The sequence below is a fragment of the Manis pentadactyla genome, chromosome 4 (assembly GCF_030020395.1).
Source record: "Manis pentadactyla isolate mManPen7 chromosome 4, mManPen7.hap1, whole genome shotgun sequence".
Lineage (NCBI taxonomy): Eukaryota > Metazoa > Chordata > Mammalia > Pholidota > Manidae > Manis > Manis pentadactyla.
Window position 1 is genome coordinate 183,856,173 of NC_080022.1, and position 17,827 is coordinate 183,873,999.

The window sequence follows — 17,827 nt, forward strand, 5'->3', positions numbered from 1 at the left end:
GACAGGGGTCTCAGCCGCTGGGACTAAGGCTGACCTCCACACCCAGGACACCTCCTCTCCCGGCTCTGCTGAGCTGGCCCCAGTCATGGGGCTGCACAGACACAAGGGTGACTCATAAGCCTGGTAGGCAGCTGGTAGGAGGTGGGCAGGAGCCTGGCCACAGATCTGAGGTTCCTAAGCTTAGAAAAGGCTTGAGGAAAGGTGACCAGCAGACGAGCAGTTGGGATGGAGATGATGCAGAGCAGCAGACGGTGCCCACCCAGCAGGGGGGTGGAGAGTGGTGTGCAGGCCAGGCCCCAGGCCCCTTCCCCGTCAACCCTCACAGCATGAGTTCAGAGGGGTGCCCAGGAGAGCCACCACAGCTGCATAGGGACCCCCATTCTGGGTGGAGACTTGACTCCAGACTCACAGTGGGGAGGGGTCTGCAGGTCGGGCCATAAGCAGACCCGGCCGTGGGGATCTGGGAAGCCTGAGGCAGGAGAAACAAGGCCAGGCAGGCAGGCGAGCCATGGGGAGAGATGCTTCAGAGGAACGTGCTGGAAATACACTCCCTTATTCATAAAACCCCATTCAGGACATAAACTGCATCAAGGGGTCCTGGTGAGCCCTTCCCACATCCTTCCTGAGGGGGGCGCTGCCCCTGCTCCCCCCCAGGCCTCTGCTCTTGGTGAACTTCCTCTGTGGATGAGCAGCTGCTCAGAAGTAAAGTCTCCTGAGAAGCAACTCCCAGGGAAGGAGTTCTCTCCTCTTCAGAGAGCAGTCACACCTGCTCTCCCCACTGCCTTACCTCTGTTCACTTTTGGCTACAGCCCGTGCCGAATCAGCACCCAAGGGACTCTGGGTCTGCAGCTGCGTACGGGCACGGGGGCTCCACACCAGGCCGCTGGTGGACATGCAGCTCTGGCGGCTCATTTTTTCTCTTCTGCATTTCTCCCCACCTGACAGCGGGCATATTAGGCAAGCTTTGCTTGACAGATTTCGTCAGAACTCAAGGGGCACTTCCCAGAAATGTGTGTGAGGGTGGCGCTCAGGATGGACAACAGGTGCCAACTCTGGTGGATTCTCTCCTGTGGCCTTACAAGAGTGATCACCCAACCACAGTATCTCCAAAGAGACGGGGTTACTGACTGTCAACAGTAGGAAACGGAAAAGCATTGGACCAGGCCGGCAACCGCCAACGGCCCATCACCCATTTGCACTGGAGCCTCCGGCCTCTGGTTTGCCTCCCGCAGAGTGGCCGAGTCACCCTAGTCCCCTGAGTCTGGCCACCGGCCGAATGTTCGGGAGGATGGATCCAGGAAAGAACCCACAGAGGGGCCCCTGGAGCAGGGGGGACTGCGGGCCTTGGTCTCCAACAGGGTGACCCAAAGGGTCTTCGTTTGGCTCAAACTGTGTCCTTTCCGGGCACTGTGGAATTTTCAGGGCCTGCCACTGACCAGAGCCCTAACCCAAGTATAAAGGGGGAGAAAGTTTCTCACTGGCTGAAGGGCAAAGACGGGGGATCAGAGCATCCCAGTGGGGAGGGAGGCTCCAGCTACCATGAAGGGACCGGAAGATTCCCTTCTCTTTCATCCCCTGGAAGACAAGGCATCTTCCTGTGGCTGCTTCCTGAGGCTCAGAACCAGGGCCCAGTGATTAGGACAAAGGGCAGGGTGGGTACATCCTCACCGCTGTTCTACGGGAAACACTCTACGTAGAACCAAGAGGGAGCAAGTGGGGAAAATGGGGAAGACTGGCCAGAGGGCAGAAACTCTCTGTTACAAGATGAATAAATGTGGGGATCTAATGTACAGTGTGGTGACCATAATTAATAATACTGTGTGTGTACTTGAAATTTGCTAAGAGGGTAGATCCTAAGTGTTCTCACCACACCAAACAAACAAACAAACAAACAAAAACAAAGATACCGATGGAAAGTGATGGATGTCTTCATTAACTTGATTGTGGGGTTCCTTTCACGACATATGTGTATGCTAAATCATCACATGCTGCACATTAAAAAACACATTTGCACCCAAATGTATGCTATTTTTATTTGTCAATTATACCTCAATAAAGCGGGGGGCGTGGGGAACCAAAGAGAAACATTCCAAAGCTGTGTGCCTGCGTGTATTTGCGTGTGGGTGGGCTGTTTCTCCTCCTGGCAATGACCCTCCCTTCAAGCCAAGGGCATCGTTGCTGTGCGTGAGGCACATAAAAGAGACATCATTGCCCTCAGACATCTTTAATGGAGATTATTTAAGCAGCATCATTAAGAGAGGCAACATTATTTGCCTCGGTTTTAATTAACTTTATTTAAACAACATTATTTAAGAGAGACAACATCATTTCTCTCAGTTTTTACACCAGCCTCCCCGACCTTGAGGTGATTTCTGAGGCCAAGCAGCCCCTTGGGAGACCAGACTCCCAGGCCGCTGCCCAGGAAGCCCCAGTCCCTGAGCTGGGGGTGCCAGGACAGGGGAGGAGGATGAGGTCTCCCCCTGAGGGGCTCCCAGTCCCCACTCAGCCTGTGCACTCATGGTGCCCCCCCCCCGGGGCAGAGCTGACGTGCAGCCTCTCATGTCCCAGAACCAGGAACTTGCCACAGATTCACGGCCCTTGAGGGGGTGGGGGGCATGGGGCATCAGTCAGGGTTCCATGGGCAAGAGCCAGCTTAACCAGCTTCTCCTGCAGCCCCGAGGCTGCTCCCCGTGCCTCCTCAGCCGTGCCTGAGTTCCTCAGGCAGTGGCGGATGCATCCATCCAAACTTGGGCTCCACCCCAACAGTCCGCCAGCCATGAGTCCCAGCCAGGTGGGGTGGGGTGTGAGGTGCTACCTGACATGGGGGCCCAGTGCTGGTTCTCCAGGCTGTGATGGTGCCTCAGGAGGGGCCACCAGGCCCCCTGGCCACCCCAGGCCACCAGCCTCAGCCACTCTATCCCAAGGCCTCAGAGGCATTTCTTCCGCAGCCTGTATCTCCTCAGGAAAGGGGGTCCGGAGTCGGAAGGTTCTGCTCACCCATCTATGGGGCTGTGTCTTTGGACAGAAGGTCAGGGGGGAAGTTGCTTGGGGGCCGCTGAGGCTTCTTCAACCAGAGGACGGCACCAACCAGGATGAGCAAGAAGGGCACCTTCACGAATACCAGGAGCACGATGCGGGTCCTGTGGGCGGGCAGAGTGGTCGGAACCCTGAGCTGGCCCGCTCAGCAAAGCCCTTGACCCCGAGCCCAGAGGCCCACTCCTAAGACCCCCAAGTTGGGAGTGGGCTCCTGGGCTCAGTCCTCCTCAGTGGCTCGACCACCGAGGCCCCCAGAAGCCGCCTCTGCTTTGTGCTGGGCCCCATCCTCCTTTCTCGTTTCGTCTCTGGGACTCCCCTTTGCCCAAAGGGCATCAGCCCAGGAGAGGCCCCTGCAGGTCACCCGTCAGGTTGTTCGCCCGCCTGTGTTTTCGCTGCTCAGATAATGCCGGCTCTGGGCTGCTCAGTCACCTGCCTGCTCTGTGGCACCTGATGCCTTGCATCGAGGAGATGTGTGTCCTGTCTCCCCTCAACAGCCACTAGGTCATCAGTGCTTTTGGTGACAGTTGAACGGGCGGCTGAGGCTTATAGACAAAGGTTCTGCAGAGCGGTGTTCTGGGGAGGGCTGGAATGGGAAGGTGGGGGAGGGCGTGTGAGCAGGGGTGACCCCAGGGTGGCCTCTGGGCCTGCTCTGGCTATGACGGGCTCTGGCGGCAGGTGACCGCACAGGGGCAGAGTGGTTCCCACGGGGTGGGGGGCAGGAGAAGCACACAGCCCCTCACTCACCTGGCGTCGGAGCCCGAGAACTCCTCTGTATGATTGCTGGCGGCTTCTGGTGCGGTCAGAGCCATTCCTTCTAGACACAGGCAAAGTCAGCCGCAGGTCAGGGGCACACCAGGGGCTTGAGTGTGGCTCACAGTGCCACCCCACCGTGCCAGCCCTTGTGGGGAGACCCCTGCCCCTGAATTAGGGAGCTTCAACCCCTTAGGCTCCTCCTCCTTCTGTTGAGCCACCTGAATCACAACAGTTTTTTTTTCCATCATTTTCAGGTGTGGCAAGAAGAAGTAATTAAACAGGCGTAGGTGCTGAAGTTTATTCTGGGGAGGGAGATCCATCTTTTCATACTCTCTCCATCTACTCCTGTAAGTGGGAATTTTGGTTGTGGGGAGGGAAAGTCACAGGTTCTTTCTGCTCAGGCAGTGCCAAGTGGGGCACAAGAGTGGATGGGGCCTCTAGCTATTGGGGGTGGTAAGGGGGAGAACTCTGGAAGGTGGGTGAGTAAGGGCACATTCAGGTTAAACGGTGAACAATGGCAGTGATGAGTGAGACATCTTTATGAGAAACTATGAAGGCAATTTAAGGTAAACCTCTTGGTCATGGATTCCTGAGGCCAGCCGGCTGCCAATTACCCGTGGCCTACCTTTATTTCATTCTAGGCCTGGCACGTGCTCTGCAAGATGCCCACCTGTGGTCGTGAAGGTAGCTCCTGGCTGAGCTGCAGGAAACTGCAGCCCTAAAGGTCGTCTGGAGGCTCCCGATAGCCTTATAGGCTGGTGCCTCCCTGGGCTTCCCACCCCAGGCCCCTAAACACCATTCTCCGTAAAGCTCTCCATGGAGCTTTTAGCTGAGTCATTTTTAGCCTGTGTTGGTTCTTGCTCATGTGTCTTAATCAATCCCTCTTCTGTCCGCAGGTCTGGCTTCCCCTGCTGGCAACCCTGGGAAGTTTTGCTTGGCTGGCCCCCTCTGGACGTCACCTAGGGGCAGCCCCATGTTCCTCTCTGGTTCCAACCTTAACAGTAGAAGGGCTCGTTCTAAAGTCGGTGCTATTTGCACGCCACCGTCTACTGGGCCTGAGGGACCCTGGGCTGAGGGATGCCTGGGCCTACACGCCTGCTGGGGGGAAGTGGTGGGCAGAGGTGGGGAGGGGGGTGTTGTAGAGGCTCTTTTTCACAGTAACAGATCCGTGCCACCAGGAAGACCCTGAATTCTTCGTTGGCATCAAGGCCCAGAGGAGACCCCAGGGCAGTTGGAGGCGTCCCTGAATTTGACTTAATGGCCAAAGCCTTCCTTTCTCTCCAGGTGTCCACTGTTACCTGAACTCCTCCTTGGCCCCTTACTCCATGCTCGCTCTAGGCAGCCAGGGCACGTAGCGCAGGGGGCGGCTGGGAGGAGGAGGAGAAGCCCTGGAAAATGCCCGGAGCCACTCTGACTCGGCCAGGTTCATGGGGTTCAGGGATGGGACCCTCTGGGTTGCCTCAGGGGCCCCCTGGCCACCCTCTGAGTGATGACAGGTCCAGAGTGTGACTCCCAGAGACTGGCCACTTCTTGGAGTGATGCCCTGGGATTCTCTGCAGGCATCTGAGGCCCACCCAGGGCCCCGATGAGAGAAGTGGGGCTGCCAGGGCTCTCCAGTCCCTGGAGAGCAGGCCTGGGCCACGGGTCACCAGTGCTGGGGTCCACATTCCCGCACCCCACCACAAGCCCTGCCAGCCCCATGCGTCAGCAGGAAGCCTCGGAGAGACTCGGTCTGTGATGGGGACCAGGGCTGGGCTGCCACCCTTCCGTCGTTTCTCTCACTTCCATCCCCCGTCCGTCCGTCTGTCTGTTGCTCTCTCTCACACTGCTCCCAGGGGCTCAGTTGTCTCCCTTCGGCCCCTGGTGGGTGGGGACAAGCTCAAGCCCTCGGTCTTCCCCATCCTGGGCACCAGGGCCTTGAGGAGTAGGGGGACGTTCTTACCAGGGTCAATGGTGACTCTGATCCTCGCCCCTAGGTCAATCCCGGTCTTTTGAATCCCACACCAGTAAGTGTCTGTGTCATCCTGCCTGACGTCCTTCATGGTCACTGTGAGCAGGTGCGCTGTCTGATTGTCCCTGATGGACACACGGTTTCTCTGCACTTCTTCCTCGGTTCCTGCGGTTTGAATGAGGACCTTGCAGTAATCCCAGCTTGCTCCTCGGCACCACCACTTCCGGTAGGTCTTCCATCTGGATTCATAGTTACACCGCACGGCCACCGACCCCTGCTCTACGCCTCTCACGGACCTTGGGCCTTTGATGGAGAAACAGCCTGGAAAACAGAATTCCAAGCGAGATACAGTTCCTGTCACCCTGGGCCTGGAGCCACTTCAGGGCTCAGGTGGCCCCAGGCTAATGTTCAGGGACTGGACCAGGGTCCCCAGCCTTCCCAGGCGCCCCACTAGCTGACCCCTCACGTCCACCTCCTCCTCTGCCCAGCTTCCCCATGGACTCCCTCAGGGCCTCTGCTCCGCTCCTCATCCCAGACCGGCAGGCAGCGTGTGACCCTTCTGATTGCTGACCTGCTCTTTCCTCGCCCTCAATGTTGTTCTCATCTTATCTCCTTCTTCTCTGACTACTCGTTCTCAGAGGCGTCTGCTGATTTCTCTTTTCCTTTTTCTTTAAATCTTGCTGTAACCCACAGTGTGTTAGTAAATTAACAACCAGCCCTGTCCAGGGGGGAAAATCTCCAGTTTGTAGCATTTTCCAACTTTGCAGCACAAGTGTTCCTACCATGGCTGATTTCAGGCTGGCGAGGCAACGTCACTGGAAATCTCTTCCCAGGTCAGTTCCTGCAAATCAGCGTGAGGCAGTTCCAGAACACCATGGGCAGCCCAGGGCTCTCTCAGTGGCCTTCACCTTGTCTCACTTTATGGAGCCCCCACAGAGTGATTCTTCATTTCTTGATTTCAATCTGTGCCTGTATGTTGATAATTCCCAGATCCACAACTGTAGCCCAGATTCTCCCCTTAGCTCCAGCCTACCGTTTACAAATATGCACTGGATGTCTCTACCCCAAATTCAACAGTCACAGAACTAAATGCGCCACCTCTTCCATCCTGAACTTAACTCTTCTTCCAAATTTCCTCTCTCTTGTGGACAGACTAGCAGAGTTCGGCTAGAAGTGGAACAGGTTAGGGATGAGTACAAACTGAATGGGTACTCTGTTGTTCTGTGCACTGACTTCAGAACTGTAAGATAATAAACTCACATCAGTTTGTAAGGGCACACGTAGCCCTCTTGTGATGAAGCCTGAGTCCCTTAGTCATGACCACTGTGGAAATTAGACTGGGTGATTGGAGATTCAAGAAAATGGGAGTTTGCAAACCAAGGTAAAATGAACTATGGAGACACAGGACTTTGAGTTCCCCCTCAAGGGAACTAAGTTTATCTATAACTAGATAAACTCTTGACTCAGGTTTCCTTGAGAAGTTTTACAAGAACTTAGACCCCATCAGATGTCACCTCCTGACAACAAGCATGGAGACTCCAGACTGGGTGGAGACAGAAGATTGACAGCTAAGATTCCTGAAATCATCCCCTGAAGAATGGGCACCAGCTGACCACAACACCCTGCAATGCTTCCCCATAATTTTGCCTTCAGTAACCCTTCTTTGTAAGCCAACAGGGATCTTGGGACGTTGGGCGTTGGCCACCCTTCTCCTTGCACCTCACCCTGCAGTAAACACCCACTCTCCCTACATCCTGCTGTCAGTGTTCAGCTTTGCTGTGCATCAATTTTGCTCGATTCAGTCATAGTTTCAAGCCACTAAGTTTGTAGCATTTTGTTACAGCACCATCAGCAATTAATGTAGTATTCGATCCACAGAACTAACTTTATGCTCTTCAAACCAACACAGCTGACTAGACAACCTGGTAACTTCATTGATACGGTCCTTTCCTTCTCCCTCCACAACTAATTGGTAAACAATAGTCAACTCTACATCAAAAATGCTTCTCAAAATGATATTCTTCTTCCTCCTCTGCTGCCACAGTCCATGAGGACAGCATGACATAGCAGAAAGAGAACAAACTTTGGACAGCGAAAGACACATCTACCACAAGCTAGTTGGGAAACCTTAGGTAAGTTACTTAACCACTCTGGTCTTGCTTCTTTATTTGTAAAATGGCTCTGCTGCTTGCCACCTTGTAGGTTATCATAAGACCTGGATACCTGTCCAGCCCCAGACATCCAGGGCTGCTCTATTGCAGTAGCCGTTCAAGAGGTTAGGAGCTCATCTAGTACCTGGATGGCAGCGGCTGCATGTAGGGAGGTCTCCCCAGCTCCTGCGGCACCTCTTTTCCAGCCACCTCTGCAAATCACTCCTGGAGTTAGGTCCCCACCTTGTCCTCAGCGGCACTTGTGAGCACTTAAAAATCTTTCCAAATCTCTCCTGAAGCCATGCCCCCCTGCCCCACCCACCTGAGAACGACTTAAAACGCTTTAGCTCGGCACTCACATCTTTTTACAATCTGGATCCCAGTTCTCTGTCCAGCGCCACTTCCTGCCCCTCCGCGCCATCACCGACCCCGCATTCCTCTTCCCCTGACCCCATGGGCCCTCCCAGGTGCTGTATCATTGTTCATGTCCTGTCTCCTAGGTGGAAACCCCTTCTCCAACCCAGCCTGCCTGCTGATCACCTTGACATCTTTTTCAAGGGTTGGCCTTTTTTGTAGTCTTATTCCCCTTCCCAACCAGAACTGTCTCCTCCCATAGCTCCCATGGCCCTTTATGGGAACCTGAACGCCTCCCTGGTATTTTATTGTGTTAGCAGTCTCTCTCCCTTTGTGTCCCTTGCTAGGAAGCTCTGTCCTGAGGAGCAGATCCTGATAGGTACCAATACAGTTTATGGCTGCTTTTGAAAAGAAGCTGGTCAGTATGATCTTGTACATAATTGTTTCAGTTCTAGGATTAACTGTAATTTCCACACCAGTGGACAATGAAGTATAAGGGTGCTAATTGCAGCGTTAATGGGATAGTAAACATTGGAAACAAACTCAAATGCCATTAATGGGAGGTTGGGCTAGTAAATTACGGTTTGCCCTAACAACTCTGAGATGGGAGTTTGTGGGGAAGAGATTTTACCTTCTAAATCATACATTCCTGAATGTAAGAGTGTTTACAACACCACTGGCTGATAAACAACTAAGAAATTTTTTTTGATTAAAAGAAGTCAATTAGTAAAAGCATTGCTAAAACTATACAGCAATTGACATAAATTATAATATAGTAACTGATGTAAATTAACATCAGATCAGCAGTTCGGGTCATTTTCATTCTTAAAAAAAACACCACAGAAGAAAGCAGAGCTTCAGTATAAACTGTATCTGCCAGCGACGACAAACAGCAGAGAGAGATGTCGCTGGTTCAAAATAGAAGTTCTGTCAGTCTTAGTTTTGGTATTTCAGACTAATGGTAACACACTTCTAAGGTGATTGGGCTCATTTAAAAAAATATGTGGGAGGTTTTTATAAACACAGATCATGATGAATGAAACTATTAATTAGGAATATGTATATTTTCAAGAGTTGGTTTGAAGGAAGGGAGAGGTGGAGATGAGAGGGGAGCAGACAGCTGGGAGCAGAACTCTGGACAACAGGGTTGTCAGGGTTTAAAAACACAAGGCTGTTTGAATTTCAATATTTGTTTTCATGAACCTGATATGTAAACTTTCTCCTGCATGTTAATCCTCTGGGCAGGTTTGCAACATGCGCAAAACCCTTACGTGAATACCTTGTCTCAAAATCGAGAAAAATGGTTGAGCTCCATCCACGTTGGGGCTGACAGCAAGTGACAAATGACACACAAAATGAGCCAAAGGGAGAGCCCAGAGCAGAGATGCCCATGGGGCGTGGGGTGTGCAGTGGGCTTTGAGTCCATCTTATTCTGCACCTCTGGGGCAGGGCGTCCTGCTGATGCTCCCAAGCAGCCATGCCAACTCAAGCTCTGGAGAGTAATTTCTGGGGCTCAGGTCTGTGCCCCTGGCCGTTCTTGCCTCAGATTCCTTGTCGGAGAACGGGGGTCTTTTCTTCTACTTGCAAACACTTCCTGAGCATCTACTCTACGCCAGTGCCCTACCTTCCTCTCGGGGTCAGTGGGGGATCACGGAACCCAGCACACCAGTGAGGCGTCCTACCAGAAGCTAGATCATTCTGACTTTGCCCTGTCCACTCTCTCTCCTCCTTTATTTCACCAAAGTGACCCCAGAGCGGCCAATGGCAGTCTACTGGTGAAAACGTGATGCAGTGGCTTTGCTTCCATCCCTTGGCCAGCTTCAGCCCTCCCCTCATTAACTCGGAGTTGGAGGAGGAGGCACTCCCTGTCCTGTCTCTGCAGCATCCGCCACCTCAAGCCGCAGAACAGCCACTGCGGGTCTCAACCTTCATTCTGGGTCAGAGGTGTTTGTCTGGGTGTGTGCAGATGAGACTGTGCATGGGCATGTGTGAGCATATGAGTGTACATTTAAATTTGAGTATGTGTGTGTCTGAGTGTGTGTGACTGTATGTGTGAGTATGAGTGTGAATTGATGTGCAAATGAGAGAGACCATGTGTGAGCATGTGTGTGACTGTGAAAGTGTGTGCTAGTGTAAATGTCATTTTGTGTCCCTGTGTAAGCATACACACATATGTGTATGAGTGTATGAGAATATAGACGTGAGCATGTGGGTGTGTGTTGTGAGTGTGTGAGCCCAGGCACAGTTTATGCCGGCCCTTCTCAGCCTCCAGGTGAGCTGGGATTCAGAGGGAGAAGGTGGAATCTCTGCACTCAAATGCAAGCTAGAGCCAGGGAGGAGATGCAGACATTCTGAGTCATTGTCCTCTGGGAATCCTGGGCCACCTGGAGTCCCACTTAATGATCAGAGAGAGCAGTCACAGGGAAGCTACTGCCCCCAGCCCGTCTACCAGTCCCAGGTCATGGCTTCAACAACAATGCACCCCCATCAGGACTTGAACTCAGGGCTCCCAACCCCCGGGCTATGCTCTTTCCTGCAGCCCCTCTGTGGACCAGTCTGTCTGTGGCAGATGGTGAGTCCCTGGACCCAGAGAGAGACTGTGTGACCCACACATGCTGCATACATTGCACCAACTTCCAGACTGTCCTGTAGTGTCCTCTGTGTGTGTGCAATGATTTTCCACAGAGAAGAGATAGTTGAGCCCCCCCACCCCCATCTCCCATTTGGGTTCCTGAGCAATTTTCTCTTGGGAAGTCTTGGTACCTGGGCATGGTGTCTAAGGCCCTTCATCATCTTGTCTTGTGCATTTCCAGCTTCACATCCGACCAGTCACCCCAAGGCCTGCTGCATGCTGAGACGCCCTCTGCACGAACGCACCATCCTTTCTCAATCCTCATCTCTCCATCCAGGCCAAGCAGTCCTTTTTCCCTGGAATGCTCTTCTCTTGTCTCTGCTTGAAGGGCTGTTCCCTTTCTTCAAGGCACACTGAAAGGAGCAGCCCTGTGCAGCCCTCAGCTGACCTGCTGCATCCTCGGGGCACCCTCCATCCATGCCTTCCCATAGCCTGCCATTGGTTGCTGTTTTTCTGGACATTTCACCCACTGAGCTCTCTGGGGTCTTCTTTTTAATGGCTAGTCCTTTTTCTCTTCTCCTTGGTGTCCCCCAGACCTGATACATGCCTGGCACAAAGTAGGACCCCGGAAAGCTTTTGCTGAATTAATAAAGCCACCACCTCTCACTTCCTTGAAAGTGACACCTCCCTTTCTACCTGGGACAGCAGCTCTCTGTCCCCTGCCCTGGCCTTGTAGTACCCACATTCCCGAAGCCCCAGCTGCACTCACCTGGGAGGCTGAGGAGGAGAAGAGCTGGGGGCAGCAGCCACATGGTCCTGCCTCCCCCGGCTCCCTGCCCCTCTGATCTACAAGCAGACACACTCAGATGCCAGCTGGACTCTCGCAGCTGTCTGAGTGCAGGCTTGCACCTTCTGCATGTCTAGACCGCCTTTGAGTTTCTCATTTCTTTACTTCCTTTTGTAGAGCTAAGTATTTCCTGGTTTTAATTATTCAGCAAAAGTTGTGTCAGTTCTTGGGAGGGCTGAGTCACCGGGCATGACAGCTCCCACTAAGTAGGAAAGAGGAGGTGGGGGGCTGTGCAGGGCGAGGAGGGCCAGGGCGGAGATGGGTCCACAGAAGGGAACAGGAGGCGGCATCTGGCCTACCCGGCCTTGGGTTCAAGGGCTTTGATAGTCTAGGCATTTACTCCAGGAATGGTTCTCTACTACAATAGTGGGTCCCATCAGCAGGTGATCCCCCTCATACCTGGTGTTAAGTGGGTATGCCTGGCATACCCTGGCAGGTAGAGAGGAGACCTCCACTCCTTCCCCTCCCCTTACCCAGAGGAGGGGTTATAGCCAAGTGCTTCAAAGTGCAGGCTGTAGGATCAGACAGTCCTGGGCTCTAACTACAAGTACCACTTACAAGCTGTGTAGCCATGGACAGATTACTTAACCTATCTGAGCCCCAATTTTTGTATCTGTAAATTGGGCTCATATGAGTTGTTATGAGAATTAAATGAGAAGATGTAAAGTTCAGAGGATAGAATCTTGGGATGGAGTTAGCCCTCTATGTTATTATTAGTACCCTGGACAAAACTTCAGACACTAGATGAAGAGTAGGACAGAATAAGCCCAGGGTAGGGGGCTGAGAGGAAGCTGGTGGTTTGCTAATTAATATTACTAATATTCCTTATCAGTAATATGACAGATCTAACCCTAACCTGACATAATTTAATTAATATCTTGATTTATAACCCAGTAGCTAAAACCCTTGAAAATAGCTGTGGGAAGCAGGTGAGAGTATTTCTTCCTGGGTCCAGAGCCAGCTTGGAGGGAGGAGCTCTCCCTGGAAGTCCTGTGGTGACAGGCAATTCAGAAGGATTGAGAGAAAGAGGGGGGCTCAGTCATGTAAGGAGAAGGTGAGGGCACTAAGAAAGCATTTGGAAGCAGCGAAGCGGTCTGGCATGTGAGTCTTGCTAGGTTTTCTCAGGCAGCATCAGGCCTCATTATTGTCTATCATCTTCATTTCTATGGGAAGTGGAGTAAGATTGTTTTAGTATAAAAAATTAGTTATTACATCATTATAGTGTAAACAGCTAGGCAAAAAGCATTATATAAAATACATTACTTTTCATGATAAACTACGAAGAGAAGGGTATCTATAAACAAACATTCTTTAAACATTAAAACCAATGGCATATCATGAAAAGTCTCCCCTTTAAAAGCAGGATGAGAACTAGGATGCTTATAACACCACTTGGATTAGACACTTTAATTAGCCTATGCAATACAACAAGAAAAAGAAACAAAAGTTATGAGACTAGGAAAGGAAGAAACAAAATTCTAAATTGTTCTAGATGAATTAATTGTGCATATATATAACTGAAAATAACTAGTCAGATTTTTATTTTACTATACATAGACAAGGTCAGCACACAGATATCACACAAGCAAAGTGTAGCTTTAAAATTTAATGAAAAAGTTACCATTTCAGATAATAAGAATATAAGCCATCCAGAAGTAAATTTTTTTAAAATTTTTATTAAGGTATGATTGATATACACTCTTATGAAGGTTTCAAATGAAAAAACAATGCGGTTACTACATTTACCCATATTATCAAGTCCCCACCCACTCCCCCAATGCAGTCACTGCCCATCAGTGTAGTAAGATGCCACAGATCCATTATTTGTCTTCTCTGTGCTGCACTGTTCTCCCCGTGACCCCCCACACCATGTGTACTAAACATAATACCCCTCAGTCCCCTTCTCCCTCCCTCCCCACCCACCCTCCCACACACCTCCCCTTTGGTAACCACTAGTTCCTTCTTGGAGTCTGAGTCTGTTGCTATTTTGTTCCTTCAGTTTTGCTTCATTGTTATACTCCACAAATGAGGGAAATCATTTGGTACTTGTCTTTCTCCGCCTCTATCCAGAAGTAATTTAACAAATATATGAAGAAGTTTTAAGGAGAACTAATGTGATGTTATTAAAAGACATTTAAATTTATTTATTGTAATAAAATACACATAACATAAAATTTACCATCTTAACCATTTTAAGTGTACAGTTCTGTGGTATTAAATACCTTCTTAATATTGTACAACTATTACCACCCTCCATCTCCTTAATTCTTTATCTTGTAAAACTGAAACTCTGTGCCCAGTAACAATAATTTCCTGCTCTCCCATCCCCCCAGCCCCTGGCAATCATCATTCTACTTTCTATATCTATAATGTTGACTTCTCAAAGCACCTCATATAAGTGGAATCGTACAGTATTTGCTTTTTTTATGACTGGCTTATTTAATTTAGCATAATGTCCACAAGGTTGATCCATGTTGTAGCATGTGTCAGAATTTCCTTCCTTTTTAAGGCTGAATGATATTCCATTGTATGTGTAGACCACGTTATGTTTATCCATTCACCTGTTGGTGGCCCCTTAGGTTGCTTCCTTGTTTTAGCTGTTGTGAATAATGTTGCTATGAACATGGTGTACGACTGTCTCTTCAAGACCCTGCTTTTAATTCTTTTCGATATATATTCAGAAGTGGAATTGCTAGGTCACATGGTAATTCTCTCTTTAATTTTTTGAGAAACTGCCATGCTGTTTTCCACAGCAGCTGTACTGTTTTACATTCCCACCAGCAATACATAACTTTCCAATTTCTCCACATCCTGGCCAATACCCGTTATTTTCTGTTTTGGTTTTTTTGTTGTTTTTTTGTTTTTTTTTTTGTAGATAATTATTTTTTATTGAAGGGTAGTTGACACACAGTATTACATTACATTAGTTTCAGGTGTACAACACAGTGATTCAACATTTATATACATGACACTTCTAGGTACCAGCTATCACCATACCAAGCTGTTACAATATCTTGACTATATTCATTACATCCCGGTTACTTATTATTTTACCATTGGAAGTGTATACTTTTTTTTTTTTTTTTTTTTTTTTTGTGAGGGCATCTCTCATATTTATTGATCAAATGGTTGTTAACAACAATAAAATTCTGTTCTGTTTTGGTTTTTTAAAAAGTTTTTTTTCATAGTAGCCATTAGCCCTCCTAATGGGTGTGAGGTTGTATCTCACTGTAGTTTGGATTTGCAAATGATTTTATTTGCATAGTTTTGGGAAGCAGGTGAGAATATTTCCCTAATGATTAGTGATGTTGGTCATCTTTTTCTGTGCATACTGGCCATTTTTATATCTTCTTTGGAGAAATGTATATTTATCTATTTTATCCGTTTTTGTATCAGGTTGTTTTGGTATTATGTTTTAGGAGTTCTTAATCATTCTGGACATGAATCCATTATTAAATATCTGACTTGAAAATATTTTCTCTCATTCTGTAAGTTGCCTTTTTACTCTGTTGACAGTGTCTTGTAATGTACAAAATTTTTTAATTTTCATGAATCCAATCAATTTTTTCTTTTGTTGCCTGTGCCTTTGGTGTCATGCCCAAGAAGTCACCGCCAACTCCACCGCTGTGTAGGTTTTGCCCTATGCTTCCTTCTAGGAGTTTTGTAGCTTTAGGTCTTACATTCAGGTCTTGGCTCCATTTTGAGTTAATTTTTATATATGGTGTCCAACTTAGATAAGGGTTCAACTTAATTCTTTTGCATGTGGTCATCCAATTTCTCTAACACCATTTGTTGAAAAGACTATCCCTTCCCCACTGAATGGCTTTGTTGAATATCATTTGACTATGTATGTGAAGGTTTATTTCTGGACTGTATTTTATTCCATTGGCCTATATGTTTGGCTTTATGTGAGCATAAAATTACTCTCTTTTAATTACTGTAGCTTTTATTTCAGTATATTGCTATCATTGTTCTATTCTATTATTGGTTATTGTTGTTAATCTGTTACTGTGCCTAATATATAAGTTAAACTTTATCATAAGCATGTATGTATAGGAAAAAACATAGCATATATAGGGTTCAGTAGTATTTACAGTTTCAGGTAGACACTGGAGGTCTTGGGATGTATTCCCTGCGGGTAAGGGGGGGCTACTGTATCAACAACTAACCTAACTTTACACCTCAAGGAACCAAGAAAAGAACAAATTAAGCCCAAAGTTGGCAGAAAGAAGAAAATAACAAAAATCATAGAGAAATAAATGAAATAGAGACAAGAAAAACAATACAAAAGATTAACAAAACTACGAGCTGAATGTTTGAAAAGACAAACAAAACTGACAAACAACTGTACACCAACAAATCGGATACCCTAGAAGAAATGGATAAATTCCTAGAAAAATATAAAGTACAAAGAGCAAATCATGAAGAAATAGAAATCTAACTGATCAATAGTGAGTAAGGACATTGAATCACTTATTAAAACCTCCCAACAATGAAAAGCCTGGGACCCCATAGTTTCACTAGAGGATTCTATCAACATTTAAGAATTACTGCCAAACCTTCTCAAACTTTTCCAAAAAACTGAACAGGAGGGAACACTGCCACACTCATTTTATGATGCCAGTGTTTACCGTGCTACCAAAGCTGTATAAGGACACTACAAGAAAAGAAAACTACAAGTCCATACCCCTGATGTATGCAGATGCAAGCATTCTCAACAATGTATTAACAAACCAAATTCAACAGTATTGAAAATATCACACACCACGACCAAGAGGGATTTATCCTAGGGATGCAAGGATAGTTCAACATACACAAATCAATAAATGTGATACAATACATTAATAGAATGAAAGATAAAAATCATATAATCATCCCAATAGGTGCAAAAAAAATTTGACAGAATGTAACATCATTTCATAATAAAAACTCTCAACAAATTGGGTATAGAGGGAATATACTTCAACATAGTAAAGGCTACAAATGACAAGCACACAGCTAAAATCACACTCAATGGTGAAAAGTTGACAGCTCTATCTCAGAAACAAGAGAAGGGTGCCCACCCACTCTGGCCATTTCTCTTCAGCATAGTATTGGAAGTCCAAGCTAGAGAAATTAGGAAAGAAAAAGGAATAAAGTCATCAAAACTGGAAAGGAAGATGTTAAATTATTTGTTTGCAGATGACATGATCCTATGTATAGAAAACTCTAAATTTTAGTCTCAGCCAAAAATGGTTAGAACTAATAAATGAATTCACTCAAGTTTCAGGATACAAAATCAACATACAAAAATCAGTTGCATTTCTGTACACTAACAACAAATAGCAAAAAATACCTGAAAAATATATAAATTTAAAAATCCACTTTACAATAGCATCAAAAACAATAAAATACTTAGAAATAAATTTAACCAAGGAGATGAAAGATCTATACACTGTACATTGATGAAAGAAGTTAAGCAAGACACAAATAAATGGAAAGATATTTAGAATTGTTAAAATGTTTATGCTACTTTAAGTCATCTACAGATTCAGTTCAATCCCTATGAAAATTCCAATGGTGTTTTTTCACAGAAATAGAAAAAAATCCTAAAATTTGTATGGGCCACAAAAAAACTCCAATAGCCAAAGCAATATTGGGAAAGAAGAACAAAGATGGAGGCATCACAGTTTTTGATTTCAAACCATATTACAAATCTGTAGTAATCAAAACAGTTTGGTACTGGCATAAAAATAGATACATAGACCAGTGGAACAGAATTGAAAGTCCACAAATAAGCCCCCAGGTATATAGTCATCTAATATTTTACAGGAGAGCCAAGCATATTCAATTGGGAAAAGGATAGTATCTTCAAAAAATGGTGATGGGAAAACTAGATAACCACATGCAGAAGAATGAAACTAGACCATTCACAAATCTTAATTTGAAATGGATTAAAGACTTAAACATAAGACCTGAAAACCATGAAACACAGAAGAAAACATAAGGGAAAACCTCCCTGACATTGATCTTGGCAACAATTTTTGGGTATAACACTAAAAGCACAAGCAACAAAAGCAAAAAGCAGTACTTGGGACTGCATCAAACTAAAAAGCAAAAGAAAAAATCAGCAAAATGAAAAGGCAACCTGCAGAATGGGAGAAAATACTTACAAATCAGACATC

The 17,827-nt window shown here is 47.4% G+C and overlaps 1 protein-coding gene across 2 annotated transcripts; it reads right to left on the reverse strand.

Annotated features, from left to right (window-relative positions):
• Positions 1 to 2,254: 2,254 nt before the first annotated feature.
• LOC118919860 (CMRF35-like molecule 7) lies at positions 2,255 to 11,757 on the reverse strand. Of its 2 annotated transcripts, none has more exons than XM_036900199.2 (4): positions 11,586 to 11,757; positions 5,732 to 6,061; positions 3,781 to 3,847; positions 2,255 to 3,140 (listed from the first exon to the last, which is right to left on the reverse strand). In XM_036900199.2, the coding sequence occupies exons 1-4, from the start codon at positions 11,626 to 11,628 to the stop codon at positions 3,002 to 3,004; spliced, it is 579 nt and encodes a 192-aa protein (XP_036756094.2). In that variant the 5' UTR covers positions 11,629 to 11,757; the 3' UTR covers positions 2,255 to 3,001. The 2 variants fall into 2 exon arrangements, with proteins under 2 accessions (XP_036756094.2, XP_036756093.2); XM_036900198.2 differs by having other exon boundaries at positions 3,781 to 3,850.
• Positions 11,758 to 17,827: the final 6,070 nt, after the last annotated feature.